Below are 27,315 nucleotides of genomic sequence, written 5' to 3' on the forward strand. Positions count from 1 at the left end.
TTTTAATTGTTTCTGTATTTTTGTCCAAGTAAATGCAGACTTGATGAGCATAAGAGAATTCTTTAAAAAATAAAAACTTTTAAAAATCTTACTGATTCCAAACTTCTGAATGGTGGTGTATTAAAGGAATTTCTTTCTTCTGCAGCAAAATGCACCACATTGTAAAATTCTAAAATGCATTACATGACTCTTCAAATGTTTGGGGTTGGTATGATTTAAAAAAAAAAGTTTTTAAAATGTCTCTTATACTCACAAAGACTGCAAGACTACAAAACAAAACAAAACTCCTAGATATTCTTCAAACTAATTTCAGTTGCTTGAAAATCTGTTTCCTTTTCTATCTTCTTTTTCTTGACACTTTATTTAAAAAAAAAAACTAAAGAAATTTCTGATAAAAGATGTGAAGTGCTGACTTCCTTTTCTGAGCAAAGGGCGTCTTTCACTTCCCTCCCAAGAATTTCTGTCGACTGTAGACATTTTGACATTTACTCTATCTGACATTATTTTATGTGTCAGTAAGTCAGAAGAGGTTCCTTTTACTGGGAAGCAAATTACTTTAGAAGCACTTGAAAGGCTTTCTTTAATGGTTTGTGCTGTACATGTGAAAAGAAATTACTCCTAGAGAAAGGCTATTATTATTTTAATTTTGAACTCCAGTAATTGGAGAAAGTCAAATGGGCTTTTAGAGACTCGTTGTCCACCTTATCTTAAATATAGAACTATACAGGAAATGAATGTGGGATTGTTATAATGGTGATCTTTTTGCATATCAAAGCTGTTACACAATCAGCTTTCGGTTTACCTTTCGTGACTTTGCAAAAATAGAAATAATCCTAAGTTATTAGTAGGAAAGTAACAAGATGTGAAGCCAGCAAATGCTAGAAAGTTTTCCCTCTCATGTTTTTCTTAGTACTTTGCAGTTTTCTGTAATTTTCTGTTGTCACAATGGCCTGTTTGGGTTAATGGTTTACAGGAGTGCAGTTTGTGTGAGGACGCACGCTTTGCTCGCACAGGTGTTTGCATCAGCTGCGATGCCGGAATGTGCCGCTCGTTCTTCCACGTTACGTGTGCTCAACGAGAAGGGCTGCTGTCTGAAGCTGCTGCAGAAGAGGTTAGTGTGTTGTCATTCTCTTTGAGCTGCAGTGTTTGATGCTTTTCTCCAACTTCCCCACAGCTGGATTCTTGTGATGCCAGCTTTGTAATGTTTAGTGTCATGCTTTTAACATTCCAGCTCTTATCCATCTCTTTTAAGGATAAAAAAACTATTCCTCAAATCCATTTCAAAGCAAAGAATATAGAATATTCTGGCCACTCTGTTTACTCTAATGAAAATTGATGAGGACTGGGGTTACAAGGATATAAAATCATCATGAAGATATAAAAATGGTCCATTTCACCTACATTACCAGTCAAAAGTTTTTGAACAGTAAGATTTTTAATGTTTTTATTTTTAAAGAAGTCTCTTCTGCTTACCAAGCCTGCATTTATTTGATCCAAAAATTTTCACGATTTAAAATAACTGCTTTTTATTTGAATATATTTTAGAAATGTAATCATTCAGAAATCATTCTAATATGCTGATTTGCTGTTCAAGAAACATTTTATTATTATTATTATTATTATTATTATTATTATCATCAATATTTAAAACAGTTAGTACATTGTTTTGTTCAGGATTCTTTGATGAATAATAAAATCTTTTGTAACAGAAGATTTCTAATTCAGATAAATGCTGTTTTTCTGAGCTTTCTATTCATCAAAGAAACCTGAAAAATTCTACTCTGATGTTTTCAAAAAATAATAATGTTTTTTTTTTTTTTGTGAGCAGCAAATCAGAATATTACAATGCTTTCTGAAGGATCATGTCACTGGAGTAATGATGCTAAAATTTAGCTTTGAAATGACAGGAATAGACATTATAAAATACATTCAAATGGAAAGCAGTTAATTTGAATTTTTACTGTTTTTTTCTGTTTTTTTTGGAGCAAATAAATGCAGGCTTGGTGAGAAGAAAATACTTTTTTTAAAAAAACATAACATTTTACTGTTCAAAAACTTTTGACAGGTAGTGTATACACGGTATACAGTGCCTTGTGAAATTATTCATACCCCTTCATTTTTTTCACACTTTGTTATGTTGCTGCCTTATGTTAAACTACTTTAAATTACCTTTTTTCCCACATCAATCTACACTCCCTACTCCATAATGGCAAAGCAAAAAATAGGTTTTTAACATTTTATCCATTGCATAAGTATTCATACCCTTTTCTGGGACTCTCGAAATTTAGCTCAGGAGCATTTGTATTGCTTCTCGATGTTACTACACTTTGAGTGGCAAATTCATTTGAATGAGTATGATTTAGAAAGACACACACTTCTCAGAAAAGGTCTAACAGCTGAAAATGCATATCAGAGCAAAAACCGAGTCCTGAGGTCAAGATACCTGCCTGTAGAGCTCAGTGACAGACTTGCGTTAAGGCCATGATCTAGGGAAGAGTTCAGAAAAAAATCTGCTGCATTGAAGGTTCACAGAAGCATTATCCATAATGGAAGACGATTGGAACAAATAGGACTCTAGAAAATGTCTGCCAGCCCCATCCAAGCTGACAGAGCTTGAGAGGAGAAAAGGTGAGGCAAAGAATGGCAGATAATTGCCAAATGCAGATGTGCAAAGCTTGTCACATCATGCCCAAAAAGACTTGAGGCTGTAAAGGTGCTTCAACTATGTACTGAGTTAAGGGTATGAATACTTATGCAATGTACTTATTTCAGTGTTTTATTTTTAATAAATTTGTAAAATTTGTAATTTGTTATTGCTTTGTCATTATTATGGTGTATGGAGTGTAAATTGATGTGGGGGAAAAACTAATTTAAAGCAGTTTAACATAATGCTGCAACAAAACAAAATGTGAAAAAAATGAGGGGGTATGAATACTTTTGCAAGGCACTGTATAATTATATTTTTTTTTTTAATTTTTTTTATCAGAAAAAATTTAGAGAATTTTATCATTACATCACCTGCTCATCAGTAGGTCCTCTGCAGTGAATGTGTGCCGTCAGAATGAGAGTCCAAACAACTGATAAAAACATCAGTTAACATCAATAATCCACACAACTCCACCAGTCGATTAATTTATGTTTTGTGCAAATATATTAATGCATTTTGATGTGAAAGAACAACAGGGGATGGACTTTTTCACTGGAGGAAGAATTATTTATGAATTATGGACTCTCATTTCAGCCAGAATTTAAATTATTAAAATAATTTCATTTGATTATTTCAATGATGGATTTGTTTCTAACAAACCATCAGTTTCTTACTAATTGATAGACTGGAGTCGTGTGGGTAACTTGTTGACTATTGTGTTGTTTTTATCAGCTGTTGATAAAGAAAATGTTAAAGGATTTCAGTATAAGCCAAGAGGAGACAAACAAAACTTGGTTCTCACAAGACTAGAATATTCTCACCAGACCTTATACTGGACCTACGTCCTACATTATCCGCTAGAACGTGCGTAGGACAGGTAGCGCAAGCTGGAGAAGTTTTAAATATCGATATTTTTCTTACACAAACGCATCAGTTCACTTCAAAAGGCCTTTATTAATCCCCCAGAGCCGTGTGGAGTACTTTTTATGATGGATGGATGCACTTTATTGGCCTCGAAAAACTCAACACCCATTCACTGCCATTATAAAGCTTGGAAGAGCCAGGACATTTTTTAATATAATTAATTGTATTCATCTGAAAGAAGAAGGTTATATACACCTAGGGTGGCTTGAGGGTGAGCAAATCATGGGGTATTTTTCATGTTTGGGTGAACTATCCCTTTAAGAAGATTTTGATTCTCTGTCAACACATTTTTTCTCATGCACGTTTGATCTTCAAATGCGGGAGTTTATCAAGCAGATACCTATAAGCATAGAGAGAGGGCTCAGAGCACGAGGTCATGGAGTTGAACAAATTCCCAGCCCAGGCCGTGGTCACAGACCATCAGCCTCGTGGCTCAAATATGCAGTCCATATTGGAGAAGCATATGATGGTGGCGTTCAGCGCAGATAAACACAGGCGAAAAGTGCCTACTCACTGCAATCCACTTAATCCAGTCAGCTGTGCAAAGGGCTTCATATCAACAGGTGAGTGGGCTGATAGCATCCAGCGAGACACCTTAAGCCTAAATGATTCTGTGGATGACGGAAAATGGCTGTGCTTCCATCTGCCCTCAAGGGAGGGGGGCGAAATGCTATGCTTGTGACGACTAGATGTGTGACCTCAGCGAGAGAAACTTGCTGCTACCGTCTCGGCTGCAGAGATTTAAAACTGCTGAAATAGGCTGACATTGTTCTAAGGTTTCCTCCCCTTCCATAGAAGGCTGTTTCTGAGAAAGGCAGATCTGCAGTCTCCTTCCATTCCTGGAAAAATCCCGCCAGCCTTACATCAGTCATTGTCTTGCTCCCCCCCAGCTTCAGCTCCCACATTCTCTGCAAAATGTACTTGTCCTTTAAAAGGGAGGGGAATTTTTACAGGCCTTTTGTGGCCGGCTATTTATCACGGCTATCAGAGAATGCACAGACACCGATGGTCTATAAAAATCTGGAGCGCTGGGCATCATTATCCCAGCAGCCAGAAAATGCGTGAGCCTGTATTTCAGAAGATACTCCCGTCTGCCCATAATCAAATTGTACATTGGAATTATCAGCTGTCTGAGCACACAAGCACTCAAAATGAAACCTGCAGTGATTTTGTCACATTAACAATAATGAGGTATTTGAGATGATGGGAAATATCTTGAAATAACCATAATCAAATCACTCAGAGATTTTGTTCTTAAGGACCTCAGCCCTCACTTTCCTTCAAGTTGTGCGCATTTTAAAAAGTAGATTAAACACAGTTTTGTTTTTTTATTCTTTTAGATGACAGTCTAGACATAGGCAGATTATTTTATAATACTATGTATTTGCAAGACATCTTTGTTTGTTTTGATCAACAGAAAATGAAGTATTCCCCTAAAGAGAGTTGTCTTGTGTTTGTTTTTTTTTGTTTTTGTTTTTTTTCTTTCCCTCAGTGTATTGGTTGTTTGAGCAATTGCCAATTTAAGAATCTGCCTTGACCAGTGTTTGTTTTGAACAGGGTTTTCAACAGGAGGGATTTTGTCCATAGCCATACTGTAGAGGGTCTGTTAATTGTTGAATTTTATACTAATTTTAAGCAATATACAATATTAGCATCTTTTTGAAACTAAATTAACGTCAACCAAGCTAAAGAAGCCAAAGTTTAGCTTCTTGTTCCATCATCCCTCCCAGAATAAATTAAGTAACAATAAAATAAGATTAGATCTGCAAAATGATTAGTTGTGATTAATCGGTTCAAAATAGAAGTTTGTTTACCTACTATGTGTGTGTGTACTGTGTACTCTACTGCTCAAAAGTTTAGGATCAGTAAGGCTTGTAATGTTTTTTTAAAGAAGTCTCTTATGCTCATCAAGGCTGCATTTATTTGATCAAAAATACAGAAAAAAACTGTAATATTGCAAAATGTTTTTGAAGTATAAAACAATGGTTTTTATTTGAATATACTTTAAAGTTTATTTATTCCTGTGATGCAAAGCAGAATTTTTATTAGCTGTTACTCCAGTCATAAGTGTCACATGATCCTTCAGAAATCATTCTAATATGCTGATTTATTATTAGAATGATCAATGTTGGAAACAGTTGTGCTGCCAAATATTTATAACCTGTGAATTTTTTTTTGTTTTTGTTTTTTAGGATTCTTTGATAAATAACAATTTAAAAAGAACAGCATTTCTTCAAAATATAAATCTTTTCTAACAATGTGAATCTATGCTATCATTTTTTTAATTAATTTAACACATCCTTAATAATAAAAGTATTAATTTCTTTCAAAAAAGAAAGAATAAAAATTTACTGACCCCAAACTTTTGAACAGTAGTGTATATTGTTAGAAAACCTTTTTTATTTTAAATAAATGCTGTTCTTTTTAACCTTTTGATCAAAGAATCTTGAAAAAAGTGTCACAGCTTCCAAAAAAATTATTAAGCAGCACTGTTTCACATATTTCACAATATTACCTTTTTCTGTATTTTTTTAACATAGCCTTGATGACCATAAGAAACTTCTTTATTTATATATAATATAAATTATATTATATAAGTGTTTACATACAAATACATACAAATATGTTTTTAAAAATATGTAAATATACGAGTGTGTTTTTATATATACATAATAAATATACACAGTACACATACATATAGTATATAAACACTTTTATTTTGAATCGATTAATCGTGACTAATCGTTTTGCGGCTCTAAATGTGATGTACATCTATACTCTGTACATTAATCACTATTTTAATGCCTTTGGAAAATACACAATTAAAAATTTTAGGGTAAAGAAAGAAAGAAGTCTCTTATGCTTCTTAAGGCTGCATTTGTTTTGTCACAAATACAGTAAAAAGTAAAAAAAAAAACGTAATATAGCGACCTTTTACAACAATTGAACAAATTTCTAATTTAAAATTACAATTTATTTCTGTGATGTCTAAGCTGAATTTTCAGCATAATTATTTCAGTCTTCAGTGTCAAATGATCATTTAGAAATCAGTGTAATATGCTTTTTTTATGCTTTTTTGTGGGTTCTTTGAAAGTTAAAAATGACACCTTTTATTTGAAATAGAAATATTTTGTAATTTTTTATAAATGATTAATTTAATTAAAATTAATTTTGGGGTGGACTATTCCTTTAATATGATGCTATACACATGATATTATAGGCCAGGCTAATCATCAGTTTTGCACAATTAAATACAACATCTCTTTGTTTACCAAAGGCTACTTGGTAAGAAAAGGTTTTGAAGGCCCTGTTTTAGAGAATAAAAAATAAAGCAATTAGTTTTGAGTGGCTGTGTTACGCTGTGCACTGTGTACAGTTGCCAAGCAGTCTAGTAGCTTGCTGCCTTGGTACATTAATACAAATTTGTGTTTTTCACCATTTTTACAGTGGCTGTGTATGCATTTCATCCAGTCAGAAATTTAATTGGACACATTCATTCACACACACATATTAATAGCAATAATATAAAAGAGATTATTAATGACATGCCATTCATCACAGATTTTTCCTTTTCTCTGTTTTATCAAGCTATATTTTAAGATTCAAGGTCTCAAGGGAGTCAGTCTCTAAAATCATGATCCATTTTTATCCACAGGACATTGCGGATCCATTCTTTGCCTACTGCAAGCAGCACGCAGACCGCTTTGACCGGAAATGGAAAAGGAAGAACTACCTGGCCCTGCAGTCGTACTGCAAAGTGTCTTTGCAAGAAAGGGAGAAGCAGCTCACACCTGAAGCTCAGGTCCGCTTTACTCTAAGGCAAACATGGTCTTCCATACATCAAATGATCAGTCATCATTCATGTTGTGATTTCCTGACCTCTAGGCTCGAATAACCACACGGCTCCAGCAGTACAGAGCGAAAGCAGAGCTGTCTCGAAACACTCGGCCGCAGGCGTGGGTACCCCGAGAGAAGCTTCCCCGGCCGCTCACCTCTAGTGCTTCAGCCATCCGTAAGCTGATGCGTAAAGCCGAGCTCATGGGTATCAGCACAGACATCTTCCCAGTGGACACATCCGATACCAGTGCAAGTGTGGACGGACGCCGTAAACATAAACAGCCTGCCCTCACGGCAGACTTTGTTAACTACTACCTAGGTAGGTGGTTTGAAACAACTGCACAGTTCTCAATTTTTCTCCGTATAGTGGACTTCAATGGGGATCAATGGGTTGAAGGTCCAAATTGCAGTTTCAACGCTGCTTCAAAGGGCTCTACATGATCCCAGCCAAGGAATAAGGGCGTTATCTAGTGAAACAATCAGTCATTTCCTAAAAGAAATAAGAGTTTATATACTTTTTTAACACAAATGCTCATCTTGCACTAGCTCTGTGATTGCACTAGCTCTCACATTGGAAAGGTGGCATGACTAGTTCCTCTAACGTGTAGTTTGTTCTTCATCTGTGTAAAAAGTAGGGTAGGGCGAAAAACAACCTTGTTTTCTCCTCCAACTTCAAAATCGTCAGACATCGTTGTTTTACCTTTTTTTTTTTTTATAAAGCCCTTTTGACTTTTTTTGCACATTTGCTTTGTAAACACTGGGTCGGTATTTCCTGCCTACTGAAGGCATGACCTTTCCAATGTGACTACGTACGTAAAGTCACTTTGGTACAACTGAGTTCTCTTTTGCGTCTTCTTGCGCTTGAATTGTTTAAAATCACTTGAATATTTCAATTGGCAAGACTTAAACATGTCACAATTAGGGCTGGGTGATAAATCGATAGTTATTGTGCAATATAAATTTCCTCTAAACAATAACAATTTCAATAAATGGTCAGTACTATGTTTATGCAACAAAGGCGGAATGAATAAGCACTAGTCATTTGTCATTTGTTATATCCACTTAGCTCAAAGTTCAAAAGGCTGCGTGGCACAAGCTCACTACATTAAAAATTATATTATTAATGTAGATGTTTTAAATGTATTGAAAGAGGAGTAATGGAATATAATTACATTATTTTTTGCAATTAAGCTATAGCTTTTATGCATTTGTACTAAATGTATTTAGACTACTGTTTTTCAAATACATAGAAACTAAATAAAATTTTTTACCCTGGTATTGAGGTGCTATATTTGTGGTTTTAACTGTGATTATCAGGATCTAAAAGTATGCTACTATGGAAGACCAATGGTTATTTAAAAAAAAAAAAAAAAAAAAAAACTCAAACAGGCAGTTTCACCATATGAAAATGAGGTTGCTATAATAGTTTTTACCGATATTATTGATTTTGATAATAAACATACACCTACCGCTCAAAAGTTTGGGATCAGTAAGATTTTTAATGTATTTTAAAGTTTTTAATGCTCATCAAAGCTGTTTTTATTTGATCAAAAATACAGAAATCAAAATCATATTATGAAATATTATTACCAGGGTGGCCGCGGATCCTTAAAAAGTCTTAAGTCTTAAATTCCGTTGTCCTAAAATAAGGCCTTTAAAGGTCTTAATTTGTCTTAAATCTAAATCCAAGGGTCTTAAATTTTTTACACTTTGAAAAGGAAAAGTTTATCGTTTTGAGGAGAATCTCCTGCGCAGGTTCTAAATCTGTTCTGTTGCTAGACACGCGCTTGCTTGACAACGCCTCAGTGTTGCCAGATTTAGCGGGTTTCCGCCCAACTACACGCATTTGATTTGCAGATTAACTGTTAAGTTTAACCATCATAGAGTAAAAGTTTATAATTAGCACATGTTTTTACGTTGCCGCACACACCTGACGCGAGCACGCGCAGAGAGAGAGAGAGAGAGAGGAGAGAGAGGCGCGCGGCGCGATTCACACAGATTGATTCCTCTTTAACTGCTATTTGAACGGAAACGTACATACCAAGTCATGTCTTAATACCCGTTTTGGTATTCTGTTTAACAGTCGTTTATGTCTTCAGTGAACCGAAACAGCTGAGAAAGAGATGCGTGCCAGTATTCGGTTCGTGCATTTGGCCTTAAAGAGACAGCGTCCTATATATACCTGCAGTGAGAAACACTAGTTATTTTACAATTAATTATTAAATTTCCCCTCCTGAATACTAGTGTTATTGATTTTATTACTAACTTTATGTTGTATTCATTTACACTTGTCATTTGTGTAATTGTTCTTGTTTTGTTACTGAACTTTAGTTCAGATAGTAGTTTTTGCTGTGGATGAGAAGTAGCCTACCTAAAGTAAGCATTCAGTAATTAGCAAAAAACTTTTTTTTTTTTTTTTCTGATCCGAAAAATGATCCGATCCATGACTCAAAATCCGTGTTTGTTACACTGTTACATTGGCTTCAAAGTGTGTGAGAGCCTTGACTTTGTCATGGAATAGAAAATAATTTCTTCTTCTGGAATAGTGTTTTCTGTTGAATATTCCCAAGAATAATCAGTTAAATAAAATAATAATTTAAAATATCTTCATAGTTTTGTGCTAGACTTTTGCGGGACTTTCAATTTGGTCTTAAATTTTGTTTGAAAATGGTATTAAAAAGTCTTAAAATGTCTTAAATTTAACTTGGTCAAACCTGTAGACACCCTGATTACAACGTTCTTCTATTTTACAATATTAAATATTATTTACAATATTAAATATATTTTAAATATTGTTACAATGTAAAATAACATTCTTCTATTTTAATATACATTAAAAATCAAATTTATTTCTGTGATCAAAGCTGAATTTTTCAGCATCATTACTCCAGTGTTCAGTGTCACATGATCCTTCAGAAATCATTCTAATATGCTCATTTATTATCAGTGCTGGAAACGGCTGTGTTGCTTAATATTTTTTTGGAACCTGTGATTTTTTTTTTTTCAGGATTCTTTGATGAATAAAGAGTTAATAAGAACAGCATTTATTTAAAGTTGAAATATTTTCTAACAATATACACTACTGTTTAAAAGATAAAGTACATTTTTATTCTTTTTTTTTTTTTCAAGAAATTATTACTTTTATTCAGCAAGGATGTGTTGAATTGGTAAAAAGTGATAGCAAATACCTATATTGTTAGAAATTATTTATATTTTGAATAAATGCTGTTGTTTTAAACTTTTTATTCATCAAAGAATCCTGAAAAAAGTATCACAGGTTCCAAAAAAAAAATATTCGATAGCACAACTGTTGTCAACATAGATGATTCTAATAATAAATCAGAATATTAAAATGATTTCTGAAAGATCATGTGACACTGAAGACAGGAGTAATGGCTGATGAAAATATAGCTTTGCATCACAGGAAAAAAAAAAGTATATTAAAATAAAAAACATTATATTATAATATTAACAGTATTATTGTTTTTTTTTTCTCTATTTTTGATCAAATAAATGTATATAAATAAATTTGAACGGCAGTGTTAATCTACATCTACATTCTAACTCAAGCTACTATCAAATGTGTATTTCTAAAAAAATATATATTATTATATTTTGAGGCAACACAAACCTGTTTCTTGATTTAAACAATATTACTCATTAGAACACGTAGAACTAAGAAATAATTTTTTCTTATTATTTTAAATTTATTTTCTTAAGGGAAAATGACAGGAAAAGGGTAAAGAATTCAAAACCGTGAAGAATAGTTTAAAACCACAATTATCTGTCTGGTTTTTACAACATTTACTTTTTTTTTTTTTTTACCGATATGAAAAAATTTATAGTGATTTTTTTTTTGTTGTCCATATCGCCCAGCCCTAGTCACAATTCTGTCAACTTTCCCAAGTCTCGTTGACATTGGCCCTGGGCCAGTCTGTGTTGTCAAGCCCCGTTAACTCATCAGGCCTATGATCTATTTTTTGAAAATCCGCATTTCTCAACCCAGTGTTTTCCACTTTTTTTTCATTTTAATGGCTAAAATAAGCATTGATGCATTTGTACCATGCGACTTACTGTCCCTAACATAGTTGAATCTGGCTGCGGAACGGCAGGCGGTATCAGACAGTGAGCGCAAGACATGCATCCCGCTCTGTAGCCTTGCAGCTAGGCACTTGCCCTCCAAATGAGTGATGTTAAGAGCAGATGTGTGGAGTAACCTTGGGCACACACTCCATTAGGTTCCAGCAGGAGGCCTATCCTCTATCAGCACACTTTCTCTCCCTCTTTTATTCTTAACGTTCTTCTTTTTTACGCACTTTCTCCCTCAATCTTCCTTTGATATACTTTTTCCTGTACTCTGATAGCAATCTCAGTATCGATTTGTTCGTGTCTGTTGGTATTCAGAGCGGAACATGAGGATGATTCAGATCCAGGACAACATCGTGGAGCAGAAGAACCTTAAAGACAAGCTGGAGAGCGAGCAGGAGAAGCTGCATATGGAGTACGACAAGGTCTGTCTACTATTGACACTCCAGGCTCTCTCTAGCGTCTGTTTTGTACATTAGCACTTGTCCTTAGCACATTTATTTTGTCCATTGGTGCTTAAGCAGAGGCACGCACACCAGGAAATAACGACGCACTGCTGGAATAGAGTGTGCGGAAAAGCTCCTAAACAGCTACTAAATAATGCCAATTATGCTGCAGACTTTCCATTTACTATACAACTGTGAAATCTCCTTTCAAGCTACTTTGTGCTGGACCAACTGCTGAGAGGAATAATAATAATAAAAAAAAAAAGCAAGGATCTCGTATAGCACTAGCATTTTTGTTAACAAAGACTTAGATGATGCAGTGAATACTAAAATAAAAATATAAAAATGACAAAAGTATTAAAATTAAACTGAAACTACAAATGGAAACGCAATAAAATTATAGAGAGAATGACTATTTTTCAGCTGTTATTTTAGAATTACTTGCCTACTGTTGTAGCATTTATTAATCATTTGAATTAATCATTTGCCCCCTTTTTATTTTTTACGTTTTCATTTTAACTTTAGTTGATTTGTGACCCTGGACCACAAAACCAGTCTTTTTTTTTTATGGAGATTTATAAATCATCTGAAAGCTGAATAAATATGCTTGTATGTATAGTTTATTAGAATATGACAATATTTGAAAATCTGGAATCTGATGGTGCAAAAAAATCTAAATACTGAGAAAATCGCCTTTAAAATTGTCCAAGTAAAATTCCTAGCAATGCATATTACTAATCAAAAATTAAGTTTTGGTATATTTACAGTAGGAAATCTACAAAATATCTTCATGCTACATGGTCTTTACTTAATATCCTAATGATTTTTGGCATAAAAGAAAAATTGATCATTTTGACCCATACAATGTGTTTATGACTATTTCTACTGTACAAACATAATTCTACTTAAGATCCAGGGTCACATTTTACTAGTTTTAATTTTATTAGTAGTATTTTTTTTCTGTTTAGCTTTTATTTATTTCATGTTTTAGTAATTTCGGTATTTTAACTTGAAAACAAGTTTGTTTTTCAACTAATATTTATATTTTATTTCTGCTTTGTTTCAAGTAATAACAACAGTTAACAATAAAGTACAAAAGAAGAAGAAAATAGTATAGTAGAAATTAAAAATTTGTGCAACCAACCAACTACATTTTGAACAAGACAAAATAATCAAAATAAAAACATACTTAAATTAAAACCTAAAAAACAACAACCAATGAACTTTTCAAAACCCCTGGTATAACAGCAACTAATGTTCTGTGCTGCTTTATTTATTTGCCTCCTACCCTCAATCCTCCTAAACATGATCTCTTGAAGCAGATTTGGGTAGATGGTGTTTTCTCATCTGGCCCAATGAGGAATAGAATGAAAGCGGGGAGAGAATGTTGGAGGAGTTAATGTGGCGTCCAGTCTTTCTGCGCCACATGTATTAAGCGGTATTAATGGAGTGTGTGTTGTTAATTATGGCACTCAACATGCATTAGCACGACGCCGGCCTCAGAGAGAGATCCCGATGAAAATCAACATCTGTGGAAAGCTGACTGCTTATTCACAAAAGTTGCGTCTAAGGCAGGGACTGAGTCATCTGGACATTACGTCTAACAATCTTGAATTATATAGTAAGTTACATGGTTAGTTGGATTGTTTGGTTGGATGTATTTTTGGAAACCGCAGTGCATTTGCGTCACCAGTGAGAAAACGCTAATGTCTGTGATGACTTTACAATTAATTTTTTTTAGAAAAGGTATGAGTAATTTTATATAACAGTAATGATATATCTCAAGTTATGTTGTTTGTTCTGTAAATTAGATAACCATGAAATATTTGCAAAATATTCAGCTATAAATGGATGCATTTTGTCTTTCTATAGAACAAAACAGAAGATATTTTGATATACTTTTTGTGTATACAATGAAAGAAAATGGTGTCCAATATTGTTTGAATCCCAATGTTTTTAAAATATCATCTTTTGTTTTCAGTTTCAGTTTTTTAGGGGAACTGTCCCTTTAAGTGCCCAAATACTTGTAGGGGCCACTGTATATGGGCCATTCTACATAATTGGTTCAAAGTCAGAGTTGAAACATCTTGGAAAATATACAATTTGTGGAAAAATAATTTATGTATGCAAATTGTGTAATATCCAAGGTATGCATTTCTAGTAATTGTGCTGTTAATTCTCATATTGTTCTCTCCACAAATTTGTCACTACCAAAACAGCAATATTTAATTTAATAAGATTTAAGATTTTGCTTACCTCTACCTTGAAAATATATATATTTTTGTGTTATTTTATTAAAAAGTTTTCAGAGGTAAATCAATAAGTTACAATTAAACAAAACTTCAAGTGCGATTTATGAGATTTGTTGTATTTTTAATCCATTGTTTCTTTGTAAAAGGCAAAACTTTGATCATACTGATTTCAAAGTTAAGGATTTATTAGTTTGAATATGTGTTACATTACAGAATTTTAACTTGCATACTAAAACATACTAAAATACAAAAAAATTGCATGACTTTACTAAAATAGTTTATTTTCCCCAAATAAAGGATTATGTGTTCCCTTTTGTCACTACCGAAACAATGATGACGTGTTTCGGTCATGACCTAAATGGTAGTAGTAATAATTTTTTGCACTTAACTTTTTAAAAAAAATCAAAAAGATATTTTTGAAAACAACAATAAAATGCAAAAAATATTTCAATATCATTTTCGTAAGTTAAAATTTAGGGACTAGGGTTCAGGACAGTCACCTCCCAATTCGATATTTTAAATATTATTGTGGGTTTCAATAAATAATAAAAGGATCCTAGTAAACATCTGAGATTTGAAATGGTGCTTTTTATGTTTTTTGGTTGTACGACAGCAGTTTGGACCAATTTTGTTGAATGGCCCATTTAGGTTTGAACTTTATTAGTGTAATTGTTGTTAATTAATGATATGTAACTATATAAATAATTGCATTATGATGTTTTAGCCCCTGCTGCGGCATCAGTATTAATCTGGAGTGTGTGTTGGAGAGGAGCCGGTTTTAAATGTTAGCTCAGGCTCCCCACGTGGAGCCTCATCTTCACAGACAGTGGAGATAAGGGGCGGCTCTGTGTAGTTTCGTTTCACATACCCAATAATAACTTCACCTCTCCACTGTTTCCTCTCATCATCGTCTTTATCAAACGCCTGCCTGACGCTTATCTACTGTCTGGAGCTGAGAGTGGCCCCTACACGGCGAAATGCCACGGCAGTGTGTGTGTGCGCGTGTGAAAGAGACAGATGTAAACGCAGGAAGTGTAATGCTGTATTTCATGGTGTGCTGGGCTCTGAATCTGTTATTTTTTTGTGTTTTGATGTGCAACATTTGTTGTCTGCCTAAAATCAACTTGTATTTTGTAATGCACTGTAAGTGTATGCATGTATTGGCTATTCAGATTTGTGTACACTTTTACACACGTCCGTCCGTATGTGTGTCTGTGTGTGTGTGACGGACTGAGCTGCCCAACTTGTCCTTGTCTTATCTTATCTCCCGCCTTGCCGCGGTTTTATCTGCCACAGCTGTGTGAGTCTCTGGAGGACCTGCAGAATGTCAATGGCCAGCTGAGGACCGAGGGCCAAGCCATATGGAGCATGATGGGGGGGATCCTTGGACAGGTATGGCTTACCTTCAACCGCCTCATCCTTTCTCTCCCCTGTCCATCTTCATTTCATCTCTCTCCGCCCCATCCCATCCTTGATCCAACTGTACGCCTCATCTATCACAGCTCCGGTGAGCTTACAGCCCACCCTAATACAAACCGCTTCCTTCAAGCACTCTGATTAGGTTGGGATAGGCTCATATTTTACACTTTCATAGCATATTTCTGAATTCCACTTTAATTCCATGAAATTCAAGGTTTCTGCTCTTTTAGTTTTCTGTAACTATTTTCCACCCTCTCAATGACCTTTAGAATAAAGAGGCTGTTTTTGTTTCTGTACCTTCACCCAAAATTAAAAAAATACCCCATGATTTACTCACCCTCAAGACATCCTAGGTGTACATGACTTTCTTCTTTCAGACAAATACAATCAGAGTTATATTAAAACATTTTCTGGCTTTTCCAAGCTTTGTAGTGGCAGTGACTGGGGTTTAAGTTGGCGTTCCAGCGGATGACAAGATAAGCTCTGGGAAGAATATACTAGTCTCGCAAGAACCAAATTTTGTTTACAGCAAATGAAAATCCCGTCTCCTCTTGGCTTATATCAAATCCTCTGACATTTTTCTTTACAAATCCTTGTTTTTTACTTTTAATTTGTGATCTGTGATTCCCTTAAAGACACAATATGTAAGATATTTTGATTAAAATATCCAAAAACCACTAGAACAGTGTTATATATTTTGCTGACTTGTTCTTACATTATCCCAAATGATTTGTTTGAATGTTTAAATCCATAGAAATAAGCATTTTAACTAGTTTAACAGACCCTATCATTGCGTCGCTTGCCAATGACGTCTTACACCCTTATATACGCGTAGTATTCTAACAGAACTTTCATCACACTCAAATGTATCTAGTAAGATAAACAGTGCTGCTTTTTCCTACATATACATGACCGGAAGAAGTGGAAGTGGTCTACTGTGGCATAATAAAAGCTCTGCTGCTTTCGAGCTGTGTATCACGCTCATACTTCATTAGCAATCGCTCCAGTTTCTTGTTTCACTTCAACAACTTTCAGCTCCACCCTGCCTCATACTACAGTGACCTTAATAAGTCTTTTATAGATTAGCTCATCCATGGACATGATCTCTGCTCGAGTCCCGATGGATTGCGTCGGCTGTGGGGATGAAGAAAACATCTACCATCATTCCACACTCAATCAAAAGATGATTTTGTACGTTTGCCCACTGACAAAGAAATAATCAGTCTCTAATTTTAGTAAATAACAATAAATCAGCAAGGTGTCTGTCTCCCAGGTGTCTTTTATAAAGCTCCTAATCTCAGCTTGTTACCTGTGTAAAAGACACCTGTCCACAGAAGCAGTCAATCAGTCAGATTCCAAATTCTCCACCATGGCCAAGACCAAAGAGCTGTCCAAAGATGTAGACCTACACAAGGCTGGAATAGGCTACAAGACCATCGCCAAACAGCTTGGTGAGAAGGTGACAACAGTTGGTGCGATTTATGCGCAAATGGAATAAACACAAAATAACTGCCTCCCTCTGTCTGGGGCTCCATGCAAGATCTCACCTCGTGGAGTTTCAGTGATCATGAGAACGGTGTGGAATCAAACCAGAACTATACAGGAGGATCTTGTCAATGATCTCAAGGCTGCTGGGACCATAGCTATCCAGAAAACAATTGGTAACACACTACACCGTGAAGGACTGAAATCCTGCAGCGCCCAGCAAGGTCCCCCTGCTGAAGTTTGCCAGTGAACATCTGAATGATTCAGAGGAGAACTGGGTGAAAGTGTTGTGGTCAGATGAGACCAAAATTAAGCTCCTTGGTATCAACACAACTCACCGTGTTTGGAGGAGGATGAATGCTGTCTATGACCCCAAGAACACCATCCCCATCATCAAACATGGAGGTGGAAACATTATGTTTTGGGGGTGTTTTTCTGCTAAAGGGACAGGACAACTGCACCGCGTGAAAGGGACGATGGATGGGGCCATGTATCATCAGAGCCAAGACATTGAATACGTAGATGAGTATTCCAGCACGACAATGGCCCAAAACACAAGGCAACAAAGGAGTGGCTCAAGAAGCAGCACGTTAAGGTCCTAGAGTGGCCTAACCAGTCTCCAGACCTTAATCCCATAGAAAATCTGTGGAAGGAGTTGAAGGTTTGAGTTGCCAGACGTCAGCCTTGAAACCTTAATGACTTGGAGAGGATCTACAACAAAAAACGTCTGACCTCTGTCGAGCCTCCAACGAGGGTTTTGCCACCTAGTACAAAGTCATGTTTTGCGAAGGGGTCAAAAACCTTCAAATCAAAATTTGTAATTGTTTTGTTAATTTGTCTCTCACTGTTCAAAAAACCTACCATTAAAATAATAGACTGATCATTTCTTTGTCAGTGGCCAAACATACAAAATTAGCAGGGATTCAAATATTTATTTTCCTTCACTGTATTGGCATAGGGCACATGGTCATTTGTAGTTGTGACATCAAAAGCATAACTGTAACAATACATAATTTTGCAGCTTAGCTTATATTAATTGGCATTAATGATTAAATTTGAACATTTGTATGTCTGCATGGTACATCAGACAGTTATTTTGAAAGCTATATTGTGTGTTATAGCTAATTAACCTTTAGTTAATGAACCGTGAAGTGTTTTGAGTCAACATCTCTTTGGCTAATAGACATCTTTTACAGGCTTGCTCTATTGTGTAGGCGTTTTGGGTTCTGAGACATGTCACGTGGATCTAGCGGCAGGAGTGTATTGTTCGCAGAATTCGTTTTTGACTTCACAGTGGAAAGAGTGTAAAGAAAGCAGAAATCTTCTCCCTGGATTTTTTGCACCTGGGTAATGAGCTGTGATTGAAAGAAATCTAGATTGCAGGCAGCACCCCACAGGGTAGACAGCGTTGAGGTAATTCTCTTCGCTGTAATGGGCCTCCTGTTTGCGAAATTCTTTCATTTGCGCTAACTGATTGACCTGTCATTGGCCATGCACTCAGCCCTGACTCTGTAGCTAAAAGCCGCCAACCGCTCCCCTGCTCACTATGGCAACCACATCACCAAGGTGCGTCGCCATGGGTGACGGTCACTTAATGAGTGCGAAAATGTGAAAGTCTGAAATGTTCTGTAGATCTCTCTTTTTTTTTTTTTTTTTGTTTAAATAACAGTCTTGTGCTTAGAATGCCATTTAGCAGGATATGCCCCGAAACAAAAATGTCATTGGCAACAGCAACCGTGAAAGGAATTGTTAGGATTCTGGGTTCTAAAATATTCAAAAAGTTTGTCAAAAAGTTGATCCTCTTTGTTGGAGCTAAACGGTGCTCAATTTCATGCAGATTATGTGGAGAATTAGTGTAGTAGTAAAAAGCCAGGCTGAAAGGCCGCACACACCCTTACAGCATGGCTTCAGTGCAAGTCGCTGAGGAGGTATCACCAGTCCTCTGTGTTTTGTCACCTTTTTAATCACTAGGAAGAGTTAATTTGATGAGATGCCTGTCTGGAATGAAGATGGGAGTCCACAGTTCCTTGTGATAACCTAAAACCGCAACAATCGGAACTGCCACTTCCGTCGTTATCTCACTTTTGACGCAGCGACAAAACATTTAAAAGGCGCCCATTTGTATGCACCCATGCGCACTTGTTTAAAACTTAATTTGCGTTGAATAACCAGTTACCCGGCTTAGAGAGTGTGTAAGATGGTTAATTAAAAGGATCTCTTAAAATGTCCTCTCGGCAGATAAATGCCGCAATAATGGAGCGAGGAGGTAGGAGGCGGCAAGGAGAGCCGAGTGGTCTGGAAAAGAGCGAGCCAGTGAATCTGCAATGATGGTCATAAATCACATAATTAGAAAACGCGCACCGCTTAAGTAGCAACATCAGTCAAGGCGACCCGCTCCTTTGTGTCATCTATCTACTACATTTTCGTTCCCTATCAGTCATTGGCGTCTGCACATAACCCTCAAATTATTGATGATCTCAGGAGAGGGTCTCGTCTCTCGTGCCACCCTGGGTGAGACAGAACTTTCACTTATGAAAACGTCTTTGGTAGAAAAAAGGATCTTCTGACCTTTGCGAACTTGTATGCTGCAAGTAATTTGTTGTCTTAAACAATATGGTCTTCTGAATTTAAATACAACTATAGTTTTTGTACTTTACTGCATTCAATTGTAGAAAACTAATGCTGCTGCATGAGTGTTTCTAATGCAGCGGCTGGGGTGTGACGGCAAATTTGACATTTTTCTCTTGTCTGAGCAACGTAATTAGTACCTGAGGTTTTTTTTTCTTTTTTGTGAAGTCATAGAAACACTAATGCAACACTTTACAATAAGGTTTACAAACAAACTAAGATACTAACTAAATACTTCTACACCATTTCAATTTTAATTTCAGCATGTACTAACTCATTAAAGACACAAGTTGTGTTTGTTAACATTAGTTAATGCACTGTGAACTAACAGGAACATTGACTGTATTTTTATTAACTAACATTAACAAAGATTAATAAATAGTGTTAGTAAATACATGAACTAATGTTAACAGATGACACCTTATGCTAAACTGTTACCAACACTACTGTGGATTTTATTTTTCCTTTTTTGATATTGGAGTGCAAATGGAAATGCAAAAATTTTATTTGTTTTCCATTCACCACTTTTACTTCTACTTCCGAGAACTTTGTGTCTTTCAGTTACATTTTAACTGATATCAAATCAAACAATGATCTGATTCACAAATTGGTTCCTGACGTGATGTAAACAAGTGTTTTGGATATTTTTATTAAAAGACAAATTATACTTTTAAAAAAAGCTTACAGCATAACAATAAACAAAATCACTGCTTCTTTATGAACCGTCAGTTAATCTGTAATTTTTAGAAAATGCCAAAAATTCTGCAGCGGATTTGAAAAAAAACGTTATGGATGTAGTGATTCACTCAACTCATGGTTTCGATAAGATTCAAGATATTGATTTCATGATACAATTTTCTCACAATTTTTATTTTTTTTCCAATAATGAGATTTGAAACTAATTATAAATGGAAAAAAAGTGTCTTTTTATTGTTGCTAGGATGAAACGCTGCATATTTCTTTGTAAAACTGAAATGTTTAAATTCAAATAAATGAATATATAACACAAAATCACTTCATATAAACAAAGGCTTTTCCCATGCTCTTTTCATTTAAAATTAGAGGTAACCTAACCTAAAAAAAACCTAAAAAAAAAACCTAAAACCTAAAAAAAAAAATGCTGCATACAGTGAATATTTAAATTAGATTTGTATAATTTTACATTTTGAAGCAAAAACAGAATGGTGTGAAACTGTACTACATAAAATATCTGAACGAAATAAAAACAGCAGAAGAGTTGAATTAAATGCACTTTCAACTGGCTCTGGATGCAATGTTGCATCCTTAATATTTGTTGTAGTTTCCATTCAGCACTGCGACTTCCACTTCAGAGAACTATGGAAATGTAAAAAGGGTAATTGGTGTACAAAATTATTTGCAAAGATTTTGTACTTTTATACTTATGTCATTCAGTTACATCTTAATGCACACTTCAACAATAATAATGAATCAAACAATAATCCAATCCAAATAAAGTTAAAATGATTGATGAGGAATCAAACTGATCTGGCTCGTGACAAGTGAACAAACTATTTGCTCAACCTAAAATCCATTAAACTGTTACAGAGTCCTAAGTTGGCACACAAAACAAGAACAGCAAAGCACTGCTTTTCATTGTTCAAAAACTTTTTATATTGTAGTAAAAGTTTTATCATTAATTCAATCAGACATTAAATATTAAGGAAAATTTTTCAGAGAATTTCTCATGACTAGACTGCTGAATTTTGCTATATTTTAATACTAATTAAGCTCTTCCCCTACATAGACGTTGTTTTTCTAAATCATGTTTAGCTTCATCTTCGTCATGTTTAAAAATGTTGTGAATGGGGAAAAAATTGTTATATTGAATGAAATATTCCATGTTTCATATGGACACCAGCGTCATTGTGGGCTCCCCAGACAAGGCCACCCATTTGGAAATTTTGTGAGTTATATGACCCCTTTCACTGTTCCATTGGGATTCTCCACAATCTCTGCAAGACAGCAAAGTCTGTCTGGCTCCCTCAGCAGATGGCCAACCGCCTGTTCGGCTGTTTTGTGATGCTTTTTTTTTTTTTTGGTGGTGTTTTGTTTTGTTTTGTTTAGTTCTTAGGCAAACACCTTTCTCCAAAGAATATTCCCACTGAAACATACCGGATAGGCGGGACTGTCCACAGTAACCCAGAGCTTGCGGGATGTAAAACCTGGCATCTCCTCTCAGCTCTCCGGCCTGTTATAATCCCTGTGGTGCGGTGGAGAGGGACTGTCACCATGGGCACACTGAACTGAGCACGCTCAGATTAGAAAGCCTCGAGAGAGAGAAGCCGCTCTGTGTTGCTGTGCGACCGGTTCCTGCCAGATAATTTTTCTAATTAACCCAGACAGAAAAGATGCAGCACACATGTATAGACAGAAAATAGAAAAAAAAAAATTCTTTTTCTTGCCACTATCCTCTCTCCAAACCCTATCCAAGCATCTCTAGAAGTAACTTTCTTAGAAACACTGTAATAGCTGTACCAATTATAAGTCTAATGTTGCTTATTTGCATTCCAGAATGAAAGTCACATAGTCACCTTCTCTAGATGTCTATACGGTGTAGATCACCCTTTCTTTAATTTCCCATTAAATATAAATTCAAAGTGATATCTTTATTAAAAAATAAATGTAATGTTTTCAGTGTATTGGCAAGAATGTCAAGTGACCTGGTTTGAGTTAAAAAAGTTTAAAAAGTGTATGTTTCCTTGCATTTGCACTATTAGAGGAATCACAGTGCTTTGTGTGATGTATCATAGCCATGATACAAGTTATTAGGAAGGTTACATATAGATGAAATGAGAAAAAAAAACATACATAAATTGAGTTATTTCTGTCAGGCCACTCAAACATATTGAAAGCCCCATTGGGCCTCAGTGTTCATGCTTATTGTTGTCTCTTCACCTAAAGACCGAATAAAAGTATTTTTACGTACAGTGGAGATCAAAATTAGACAACCTATAATTTCCTAAATTTCAAGGTCCTATTCAAAGTTATCCTAACATAACTAGAAGGGCAGTTTTTTTATGCACATTTCATGAAATAATTGTATTCTAAAACGCAGTATAAAAAAAACCTTAAATCAGATATTTGAAAAAGAACTGATTAAAATTAGATAACACTTATGGGGCGTTCACACCAGACGCGACTTGCGCGAATAAATCGCGCTATTTGCGCGTAATTGGACGCTTGAACATTTAAGTTTACTTGCTTCATTCGCGCGTGAAATTCGCGTCATTCGCACGTGACATTTACTTCACAACAGATGCGAATTCGCATCATGGGAGGGGCGTCTGCCACTCGTCAGTGGGAAAGTAGTTGTAAAATAGGTGAATGAGCTCAATTTGCCAGCTTTAGCTTGCTTCAGCTTGCTTGTAGTCTCAATATGTATATATATGTAGGTCAGATTGAGTAAAGAGCGTTTTTTTTTAAACTTACCAGATTGTCCGACCTCTTCACTCACTTTCTTCCAAGCAAGATCCTTTTTATTCCTGTTTCTATAAAAGTACAAAGATGTATCGTACAGCTCCGAGTAACCACAGACAGCAACGGTGATTTTGTCCTCCATTGTTGCTTCGTATTTCTGCCTCCGTCACTACTAGAGCAAGCTCCTGATTGGTTAACGCGGCGCGAATTTTCGCCAAAGTTCAGATTTTTGAACTCGCATGTTTCGCGCTTCATTCGCGCGTTTCGCACCGCAGGATAGCTATTCGCGTCTTTGCATTGACTTAACATGTAAATCACTCGCGCTTGCCGCTTCATTCGCGTCTGGTGTGAACGCACCATCACAGATACCTTCAAGTTATTGGTGTTAATCCGCCACCTGGTGCAACTTTTCTTAGTTATACAACAAACCCTATTTAACTGGCAGCATTCCTCCAGTTTTTACTGAGATTGCAAGACAGCGGGCTGCTCAAAGGGGACTGAAACCCTGCAACAGGAGGTTTTCCAGATGAAGGCCAGAGAAATGACACTTTCAGCCATTGCAAGAGAAGTTGGTCATTCCAAATCTGTGATTTCTCAAATATTGCAGGTTTTAAAATGACACCAATTAATTCAAGTCCCCCCAAAAAGGCTGGTTATCCACATAAGACAAATTTATGAGATGATAGGATAATACAGAAACTGTCAATGGGAAGTTGGTTCAGCACTGCAGCTGGAATTGCTTGCCAGTTCAGTGCTGAATCAACCCAGATCTTATCAACTGTATAGCACTGCCCTGGCAAACACTCGGGTAACTTTCTCAAGACATAAAGGTCCAGTTAATGTTATGCTGTTTGTTTGTCTTTCAAATGTATTGAATTTTAGTGCTCTGCTTTATTTGCAGAAATTAAACTCCCCTGCAGTGCTGAAAGCTCCCAAAGAGAGAAAGCCAAGCAAAAAGGAGGGAGGATCGCCAGGGAAGTCGTCAAACCTCCCAGCTATGCTCTACAGGTTAGCTTGCAGCTGATATAGGGTGCCAGCAGGTGCCCAGCATCAGTCACGACACCTGGCCCAGTGTTATTCTAATATCATTTGTAAACGTTGACCTAGAGTTCCTAATTTATTATGTGCTGACAGAGAGGAAAATGTGTGAAAAGATGCAGATATGTTTTGATGCGGTTGTGTGCTGTAAGTAAGAAGCAGTTTCATGTTCTGTGCAGCTGTGGGATTTGTAAGAAAAACCAAGACCAGCATCTTTTACTGCTATGTGACACCTGTAAGCTGCATTATCACCTGGGCTGCCTGGACCCGCCTCTCACACGCATGCCGAAGAAGACCAAAAACAGCTACTGGTGAGAACAGCAATGGGAATTGGATTTAAAATGTGATAAAATTAACTACTTGGAAGTATTGACATCTCTGAAGCAGGGTTTGTAATCATCAATACTGTCTAATAATTATAAAAAAATCAATGTTAAGCATTTATTTGATTAAAAATGCAGAAAAAAATGTAATATTGTGAAATATGATTGCCATTTAAAATAGTGGTTTTATATTTTAACATCCTTCAAAATAGAATTTATTCCTGTGATGCATTACTGAATTTTCAGCATCATTAAACCAGTCTTCAGTGTCACATGATCCTTCAGAAATCATTTTAATATGCTGATTTATTATCAGTGTTGGAAACAGTCCGGTACTTTTTTCAGGATTCTTTGATGAATAAAATGGTAACTAGAACTAGAAATCTTTTTAAAAATATAGCGTTCAAATTTTTATTTCCTTGTTTCTTTGAAAGAAAGTGATACTTTTATTCAGCATGGATGTGTTCAATTGATAAAAAGTGATATGAAAGATTATTTTGTTAGGAAAGATTTCTATTTTGAACGAGTGCTGTTATAAACTTTTTTGTCATCAAAGAATCCTGAAAAAAGTGTCACAGGTTCCAAAAAAAATGTTAACTCTTTCCAACATTGAAAATAAATCAGCATATTAGAATGATTTCTAAAGGATAATGTGACACTGAAGGCTGGAGTAATGGCTGATGAAAATTCAGCTTTGCATCACAGAAATAACTTTTATTTTGAAGTATATTATAATAGTAAACTTTGTATTTAAAAGTTAAAATTTATTTAAATTTAAGATATTTAAATTTGTATCTTTGTATTTTTAACCAAACAAATGAAACTTTGGTGAGCATAAAAGACTTCTTTAAGAAACAATAAAAATCTTACTGATCGCAAACTTTTGAACGACAGTGTAAGTAAATAAAAACACTAAATTAAATACTAAAAAATATGTTTTATTATGTTTATTATTATTTATTATGTGAAATCAAATGATTTAAAAATACCTCCTATAGAGGAAACAAATATTTTATAAACAATTCCTTTTTTAGGCTGTCAGTTTAACCAAAAACTGATTAATTGCATTGCAAAAAAAAGATTGATTAGCATGATTTTTATCACATTTTTGTTATAATTAATTACTTAATTAACATGTTAAGTTTACAGCACATTTTTGTCTATAAATGGCAAAATAAGATGCTGTTTCAAATTCTAAGTGCAGTATTCCACTTGCAGTGCTTCATGTTTACTTTCATAAGGTTACACTAACTGTCACTTTGAAAATTTATGTGGAGCTCCACAGTTGCGTGCGTGAGCGTTTCTGTGTTTTGTTTATTTGTCAAGCTGAGCCCAATGCTTTCGCTGCTGATTCGAGTAATTCATTTAATCCATGAATAAGAAAGCGTGATGCCGTTCCGCACTGCTGGATGGAAATTAGAAAGCATTTGAAAGATAAAATTGTGTGGGGGGCCAAGTCGTACCTAATTACTGGCAACTGCCTGCCCCTGAGACAGTAATACTGTATAATCAAAAAGCTTTTGCTCGCACTAAAGAATTTGACTATTCCTTCCATTTTATTATTGTTTGTGCGGGATATTTTAACAACCCTTTTGAATGCGCCACATCTGCTTCTGATGGAAAAACATTGACATGGACCTTGAAAGCCACTCTCTCATCTCAAAGATTTCTCTATATTGAGGAATCAATAAGGTCGAATGAAAGCAAAAGAGTACCTGACTCCTTTGTCTTTCTCTCTCTCTGTCGCTCTTCCTTTTCCAGGCAGTGCTCTGAGTGCGACCAGGCCAGCAGTGACGAGGCTGACATCGCCATGGAGACGCTACCGGATGGAACCAAAAGGTCCAGGAGGCAGATCAAGGGACCAATCAAATTCATCCCTCAAGAAATGAGTCCAGAGCCCAAGAAGCTTCAAGTGAGAGGGACTGTGAGTATGAGCATATCATGAGTTCACTGATGACGAACGTGTGTTAAAAAGCCAATACTTGAAACTGGGCTTCTACTCGCCAGCTGCATTTCACAGATTTTCATTAAAGACAAAAGTGGTTTTCTAACCATGGGCCACTACTGCATCACATCATCAGTTATGTCTTCGTTCAGCTCTCGAATCAGTAAAAACATGGCTGAGAGAGACCCACAAATCTCTTGGAAAATGTTGCTGGAAAATTGGAATTACTTGGCTCAAGGGAATCTGTCCACTAGTCCATTTTAAGCTTCGTCTGGCTGTCTCTGATTGGTGGTTTAACTCTGGCCGTTGTCTTAGGTGAAACATTCATTCACTGACTCAAAATTGATTCTTTGCTCCTCACGTAAAATGGATAATTGACCTGTTCTTTAGTCTCTTGAGGTTATCGGTGAAGGTCACGACAGCTAGCCTGGTTGATTACTTTAAAATGGACAACCTAAACACTTTATCATCTGTAATTGTTTTATAAAATCACCTTGAAACTGATACAGCCATAATTAAGCCATCAGTAAAAACCCCACTGGAACTGCTCCCTAACATTTCAGTTTTATTGGAACATTAGCATTTAGAATTGTTTCCGAAACTTAACGAGCTGCCTTGCTGCCTACTCCGTACAAAGGCAGCTGCTATAAAAGATAGCTCAACCTACGTCTTGCTTGCCTTTAAGGGGACATCGGATGCCCATTTTCCACAAGTTGGTATGATTCTTTAGGGTTCTCATGAAATGTCTGCAAAATACTTTAGTTGAAATTCCTTAATGGTCATTAAAAACAACATCCGTTTCAGTGCACTTCTCTTTAAATGATAATGAGCTACTGCTCACCCCACC

At 35.7% G+C, this 27,315-nt stretch overlaps 1 protein-coding gene across 1 annotated transcript in view; it reads left to right on the plus strand.

Annotated features, from left to right (window-relative positions):
- Positions 1–26,894, plus strand: part of phf14 (PHD finger protein 14) — a 60,397-nt gene extending 33,503 nt beyond the window's left edge. The window contains exons 7-15 of the mRNA XM_073821439.1: positions 974–1,111; positions 7,227–7,373; positions 7,457–7,727; positions 11,813–11,919; positions 15,489–15,584; positions 24,064–24,170; positions 24,380–24,511; positions 26,285–26,447; positions 26,859–26,894. Coding sequence (XP_073677540.1) covers positions 974–1,111; positions 7,227–7,373; positions 7,457–7,727; positions 11,813–11,919; positions 15,489–15,584; positions 24,064–24,170; positions 24,380–24,511; positions 26,285–26,447; positions 26,859–26,894 — 1,197 coding nt within the window. The remainder of the gene's footprint in view (positions 1–973; positions 1,112–7,226; positions 7,374–7,456; positions 7,728–11,812; positions 11,920–15,488; positions 15,585–24,063; positions 24,171–24,379; positions 24,512–26,284; positions 26,448–26,858) is intronic.
- Positions 26,895–27,315: the final 421 nt, after the last annotated feature.

Source organism: Garra rufa, chromosome 17, assembly GCF_049309525.1.
Source record: "Garra rufa chromosome 17, GarRuf1.0, whole genome shotgun sequence".
In the NCBI taxonomy this organism is placed as follows: Eukaryota; Metazoa; Chordata; class Actinopteri; order Cypriniformes; family Cyprinidae; genus Garra; species Garra rufa.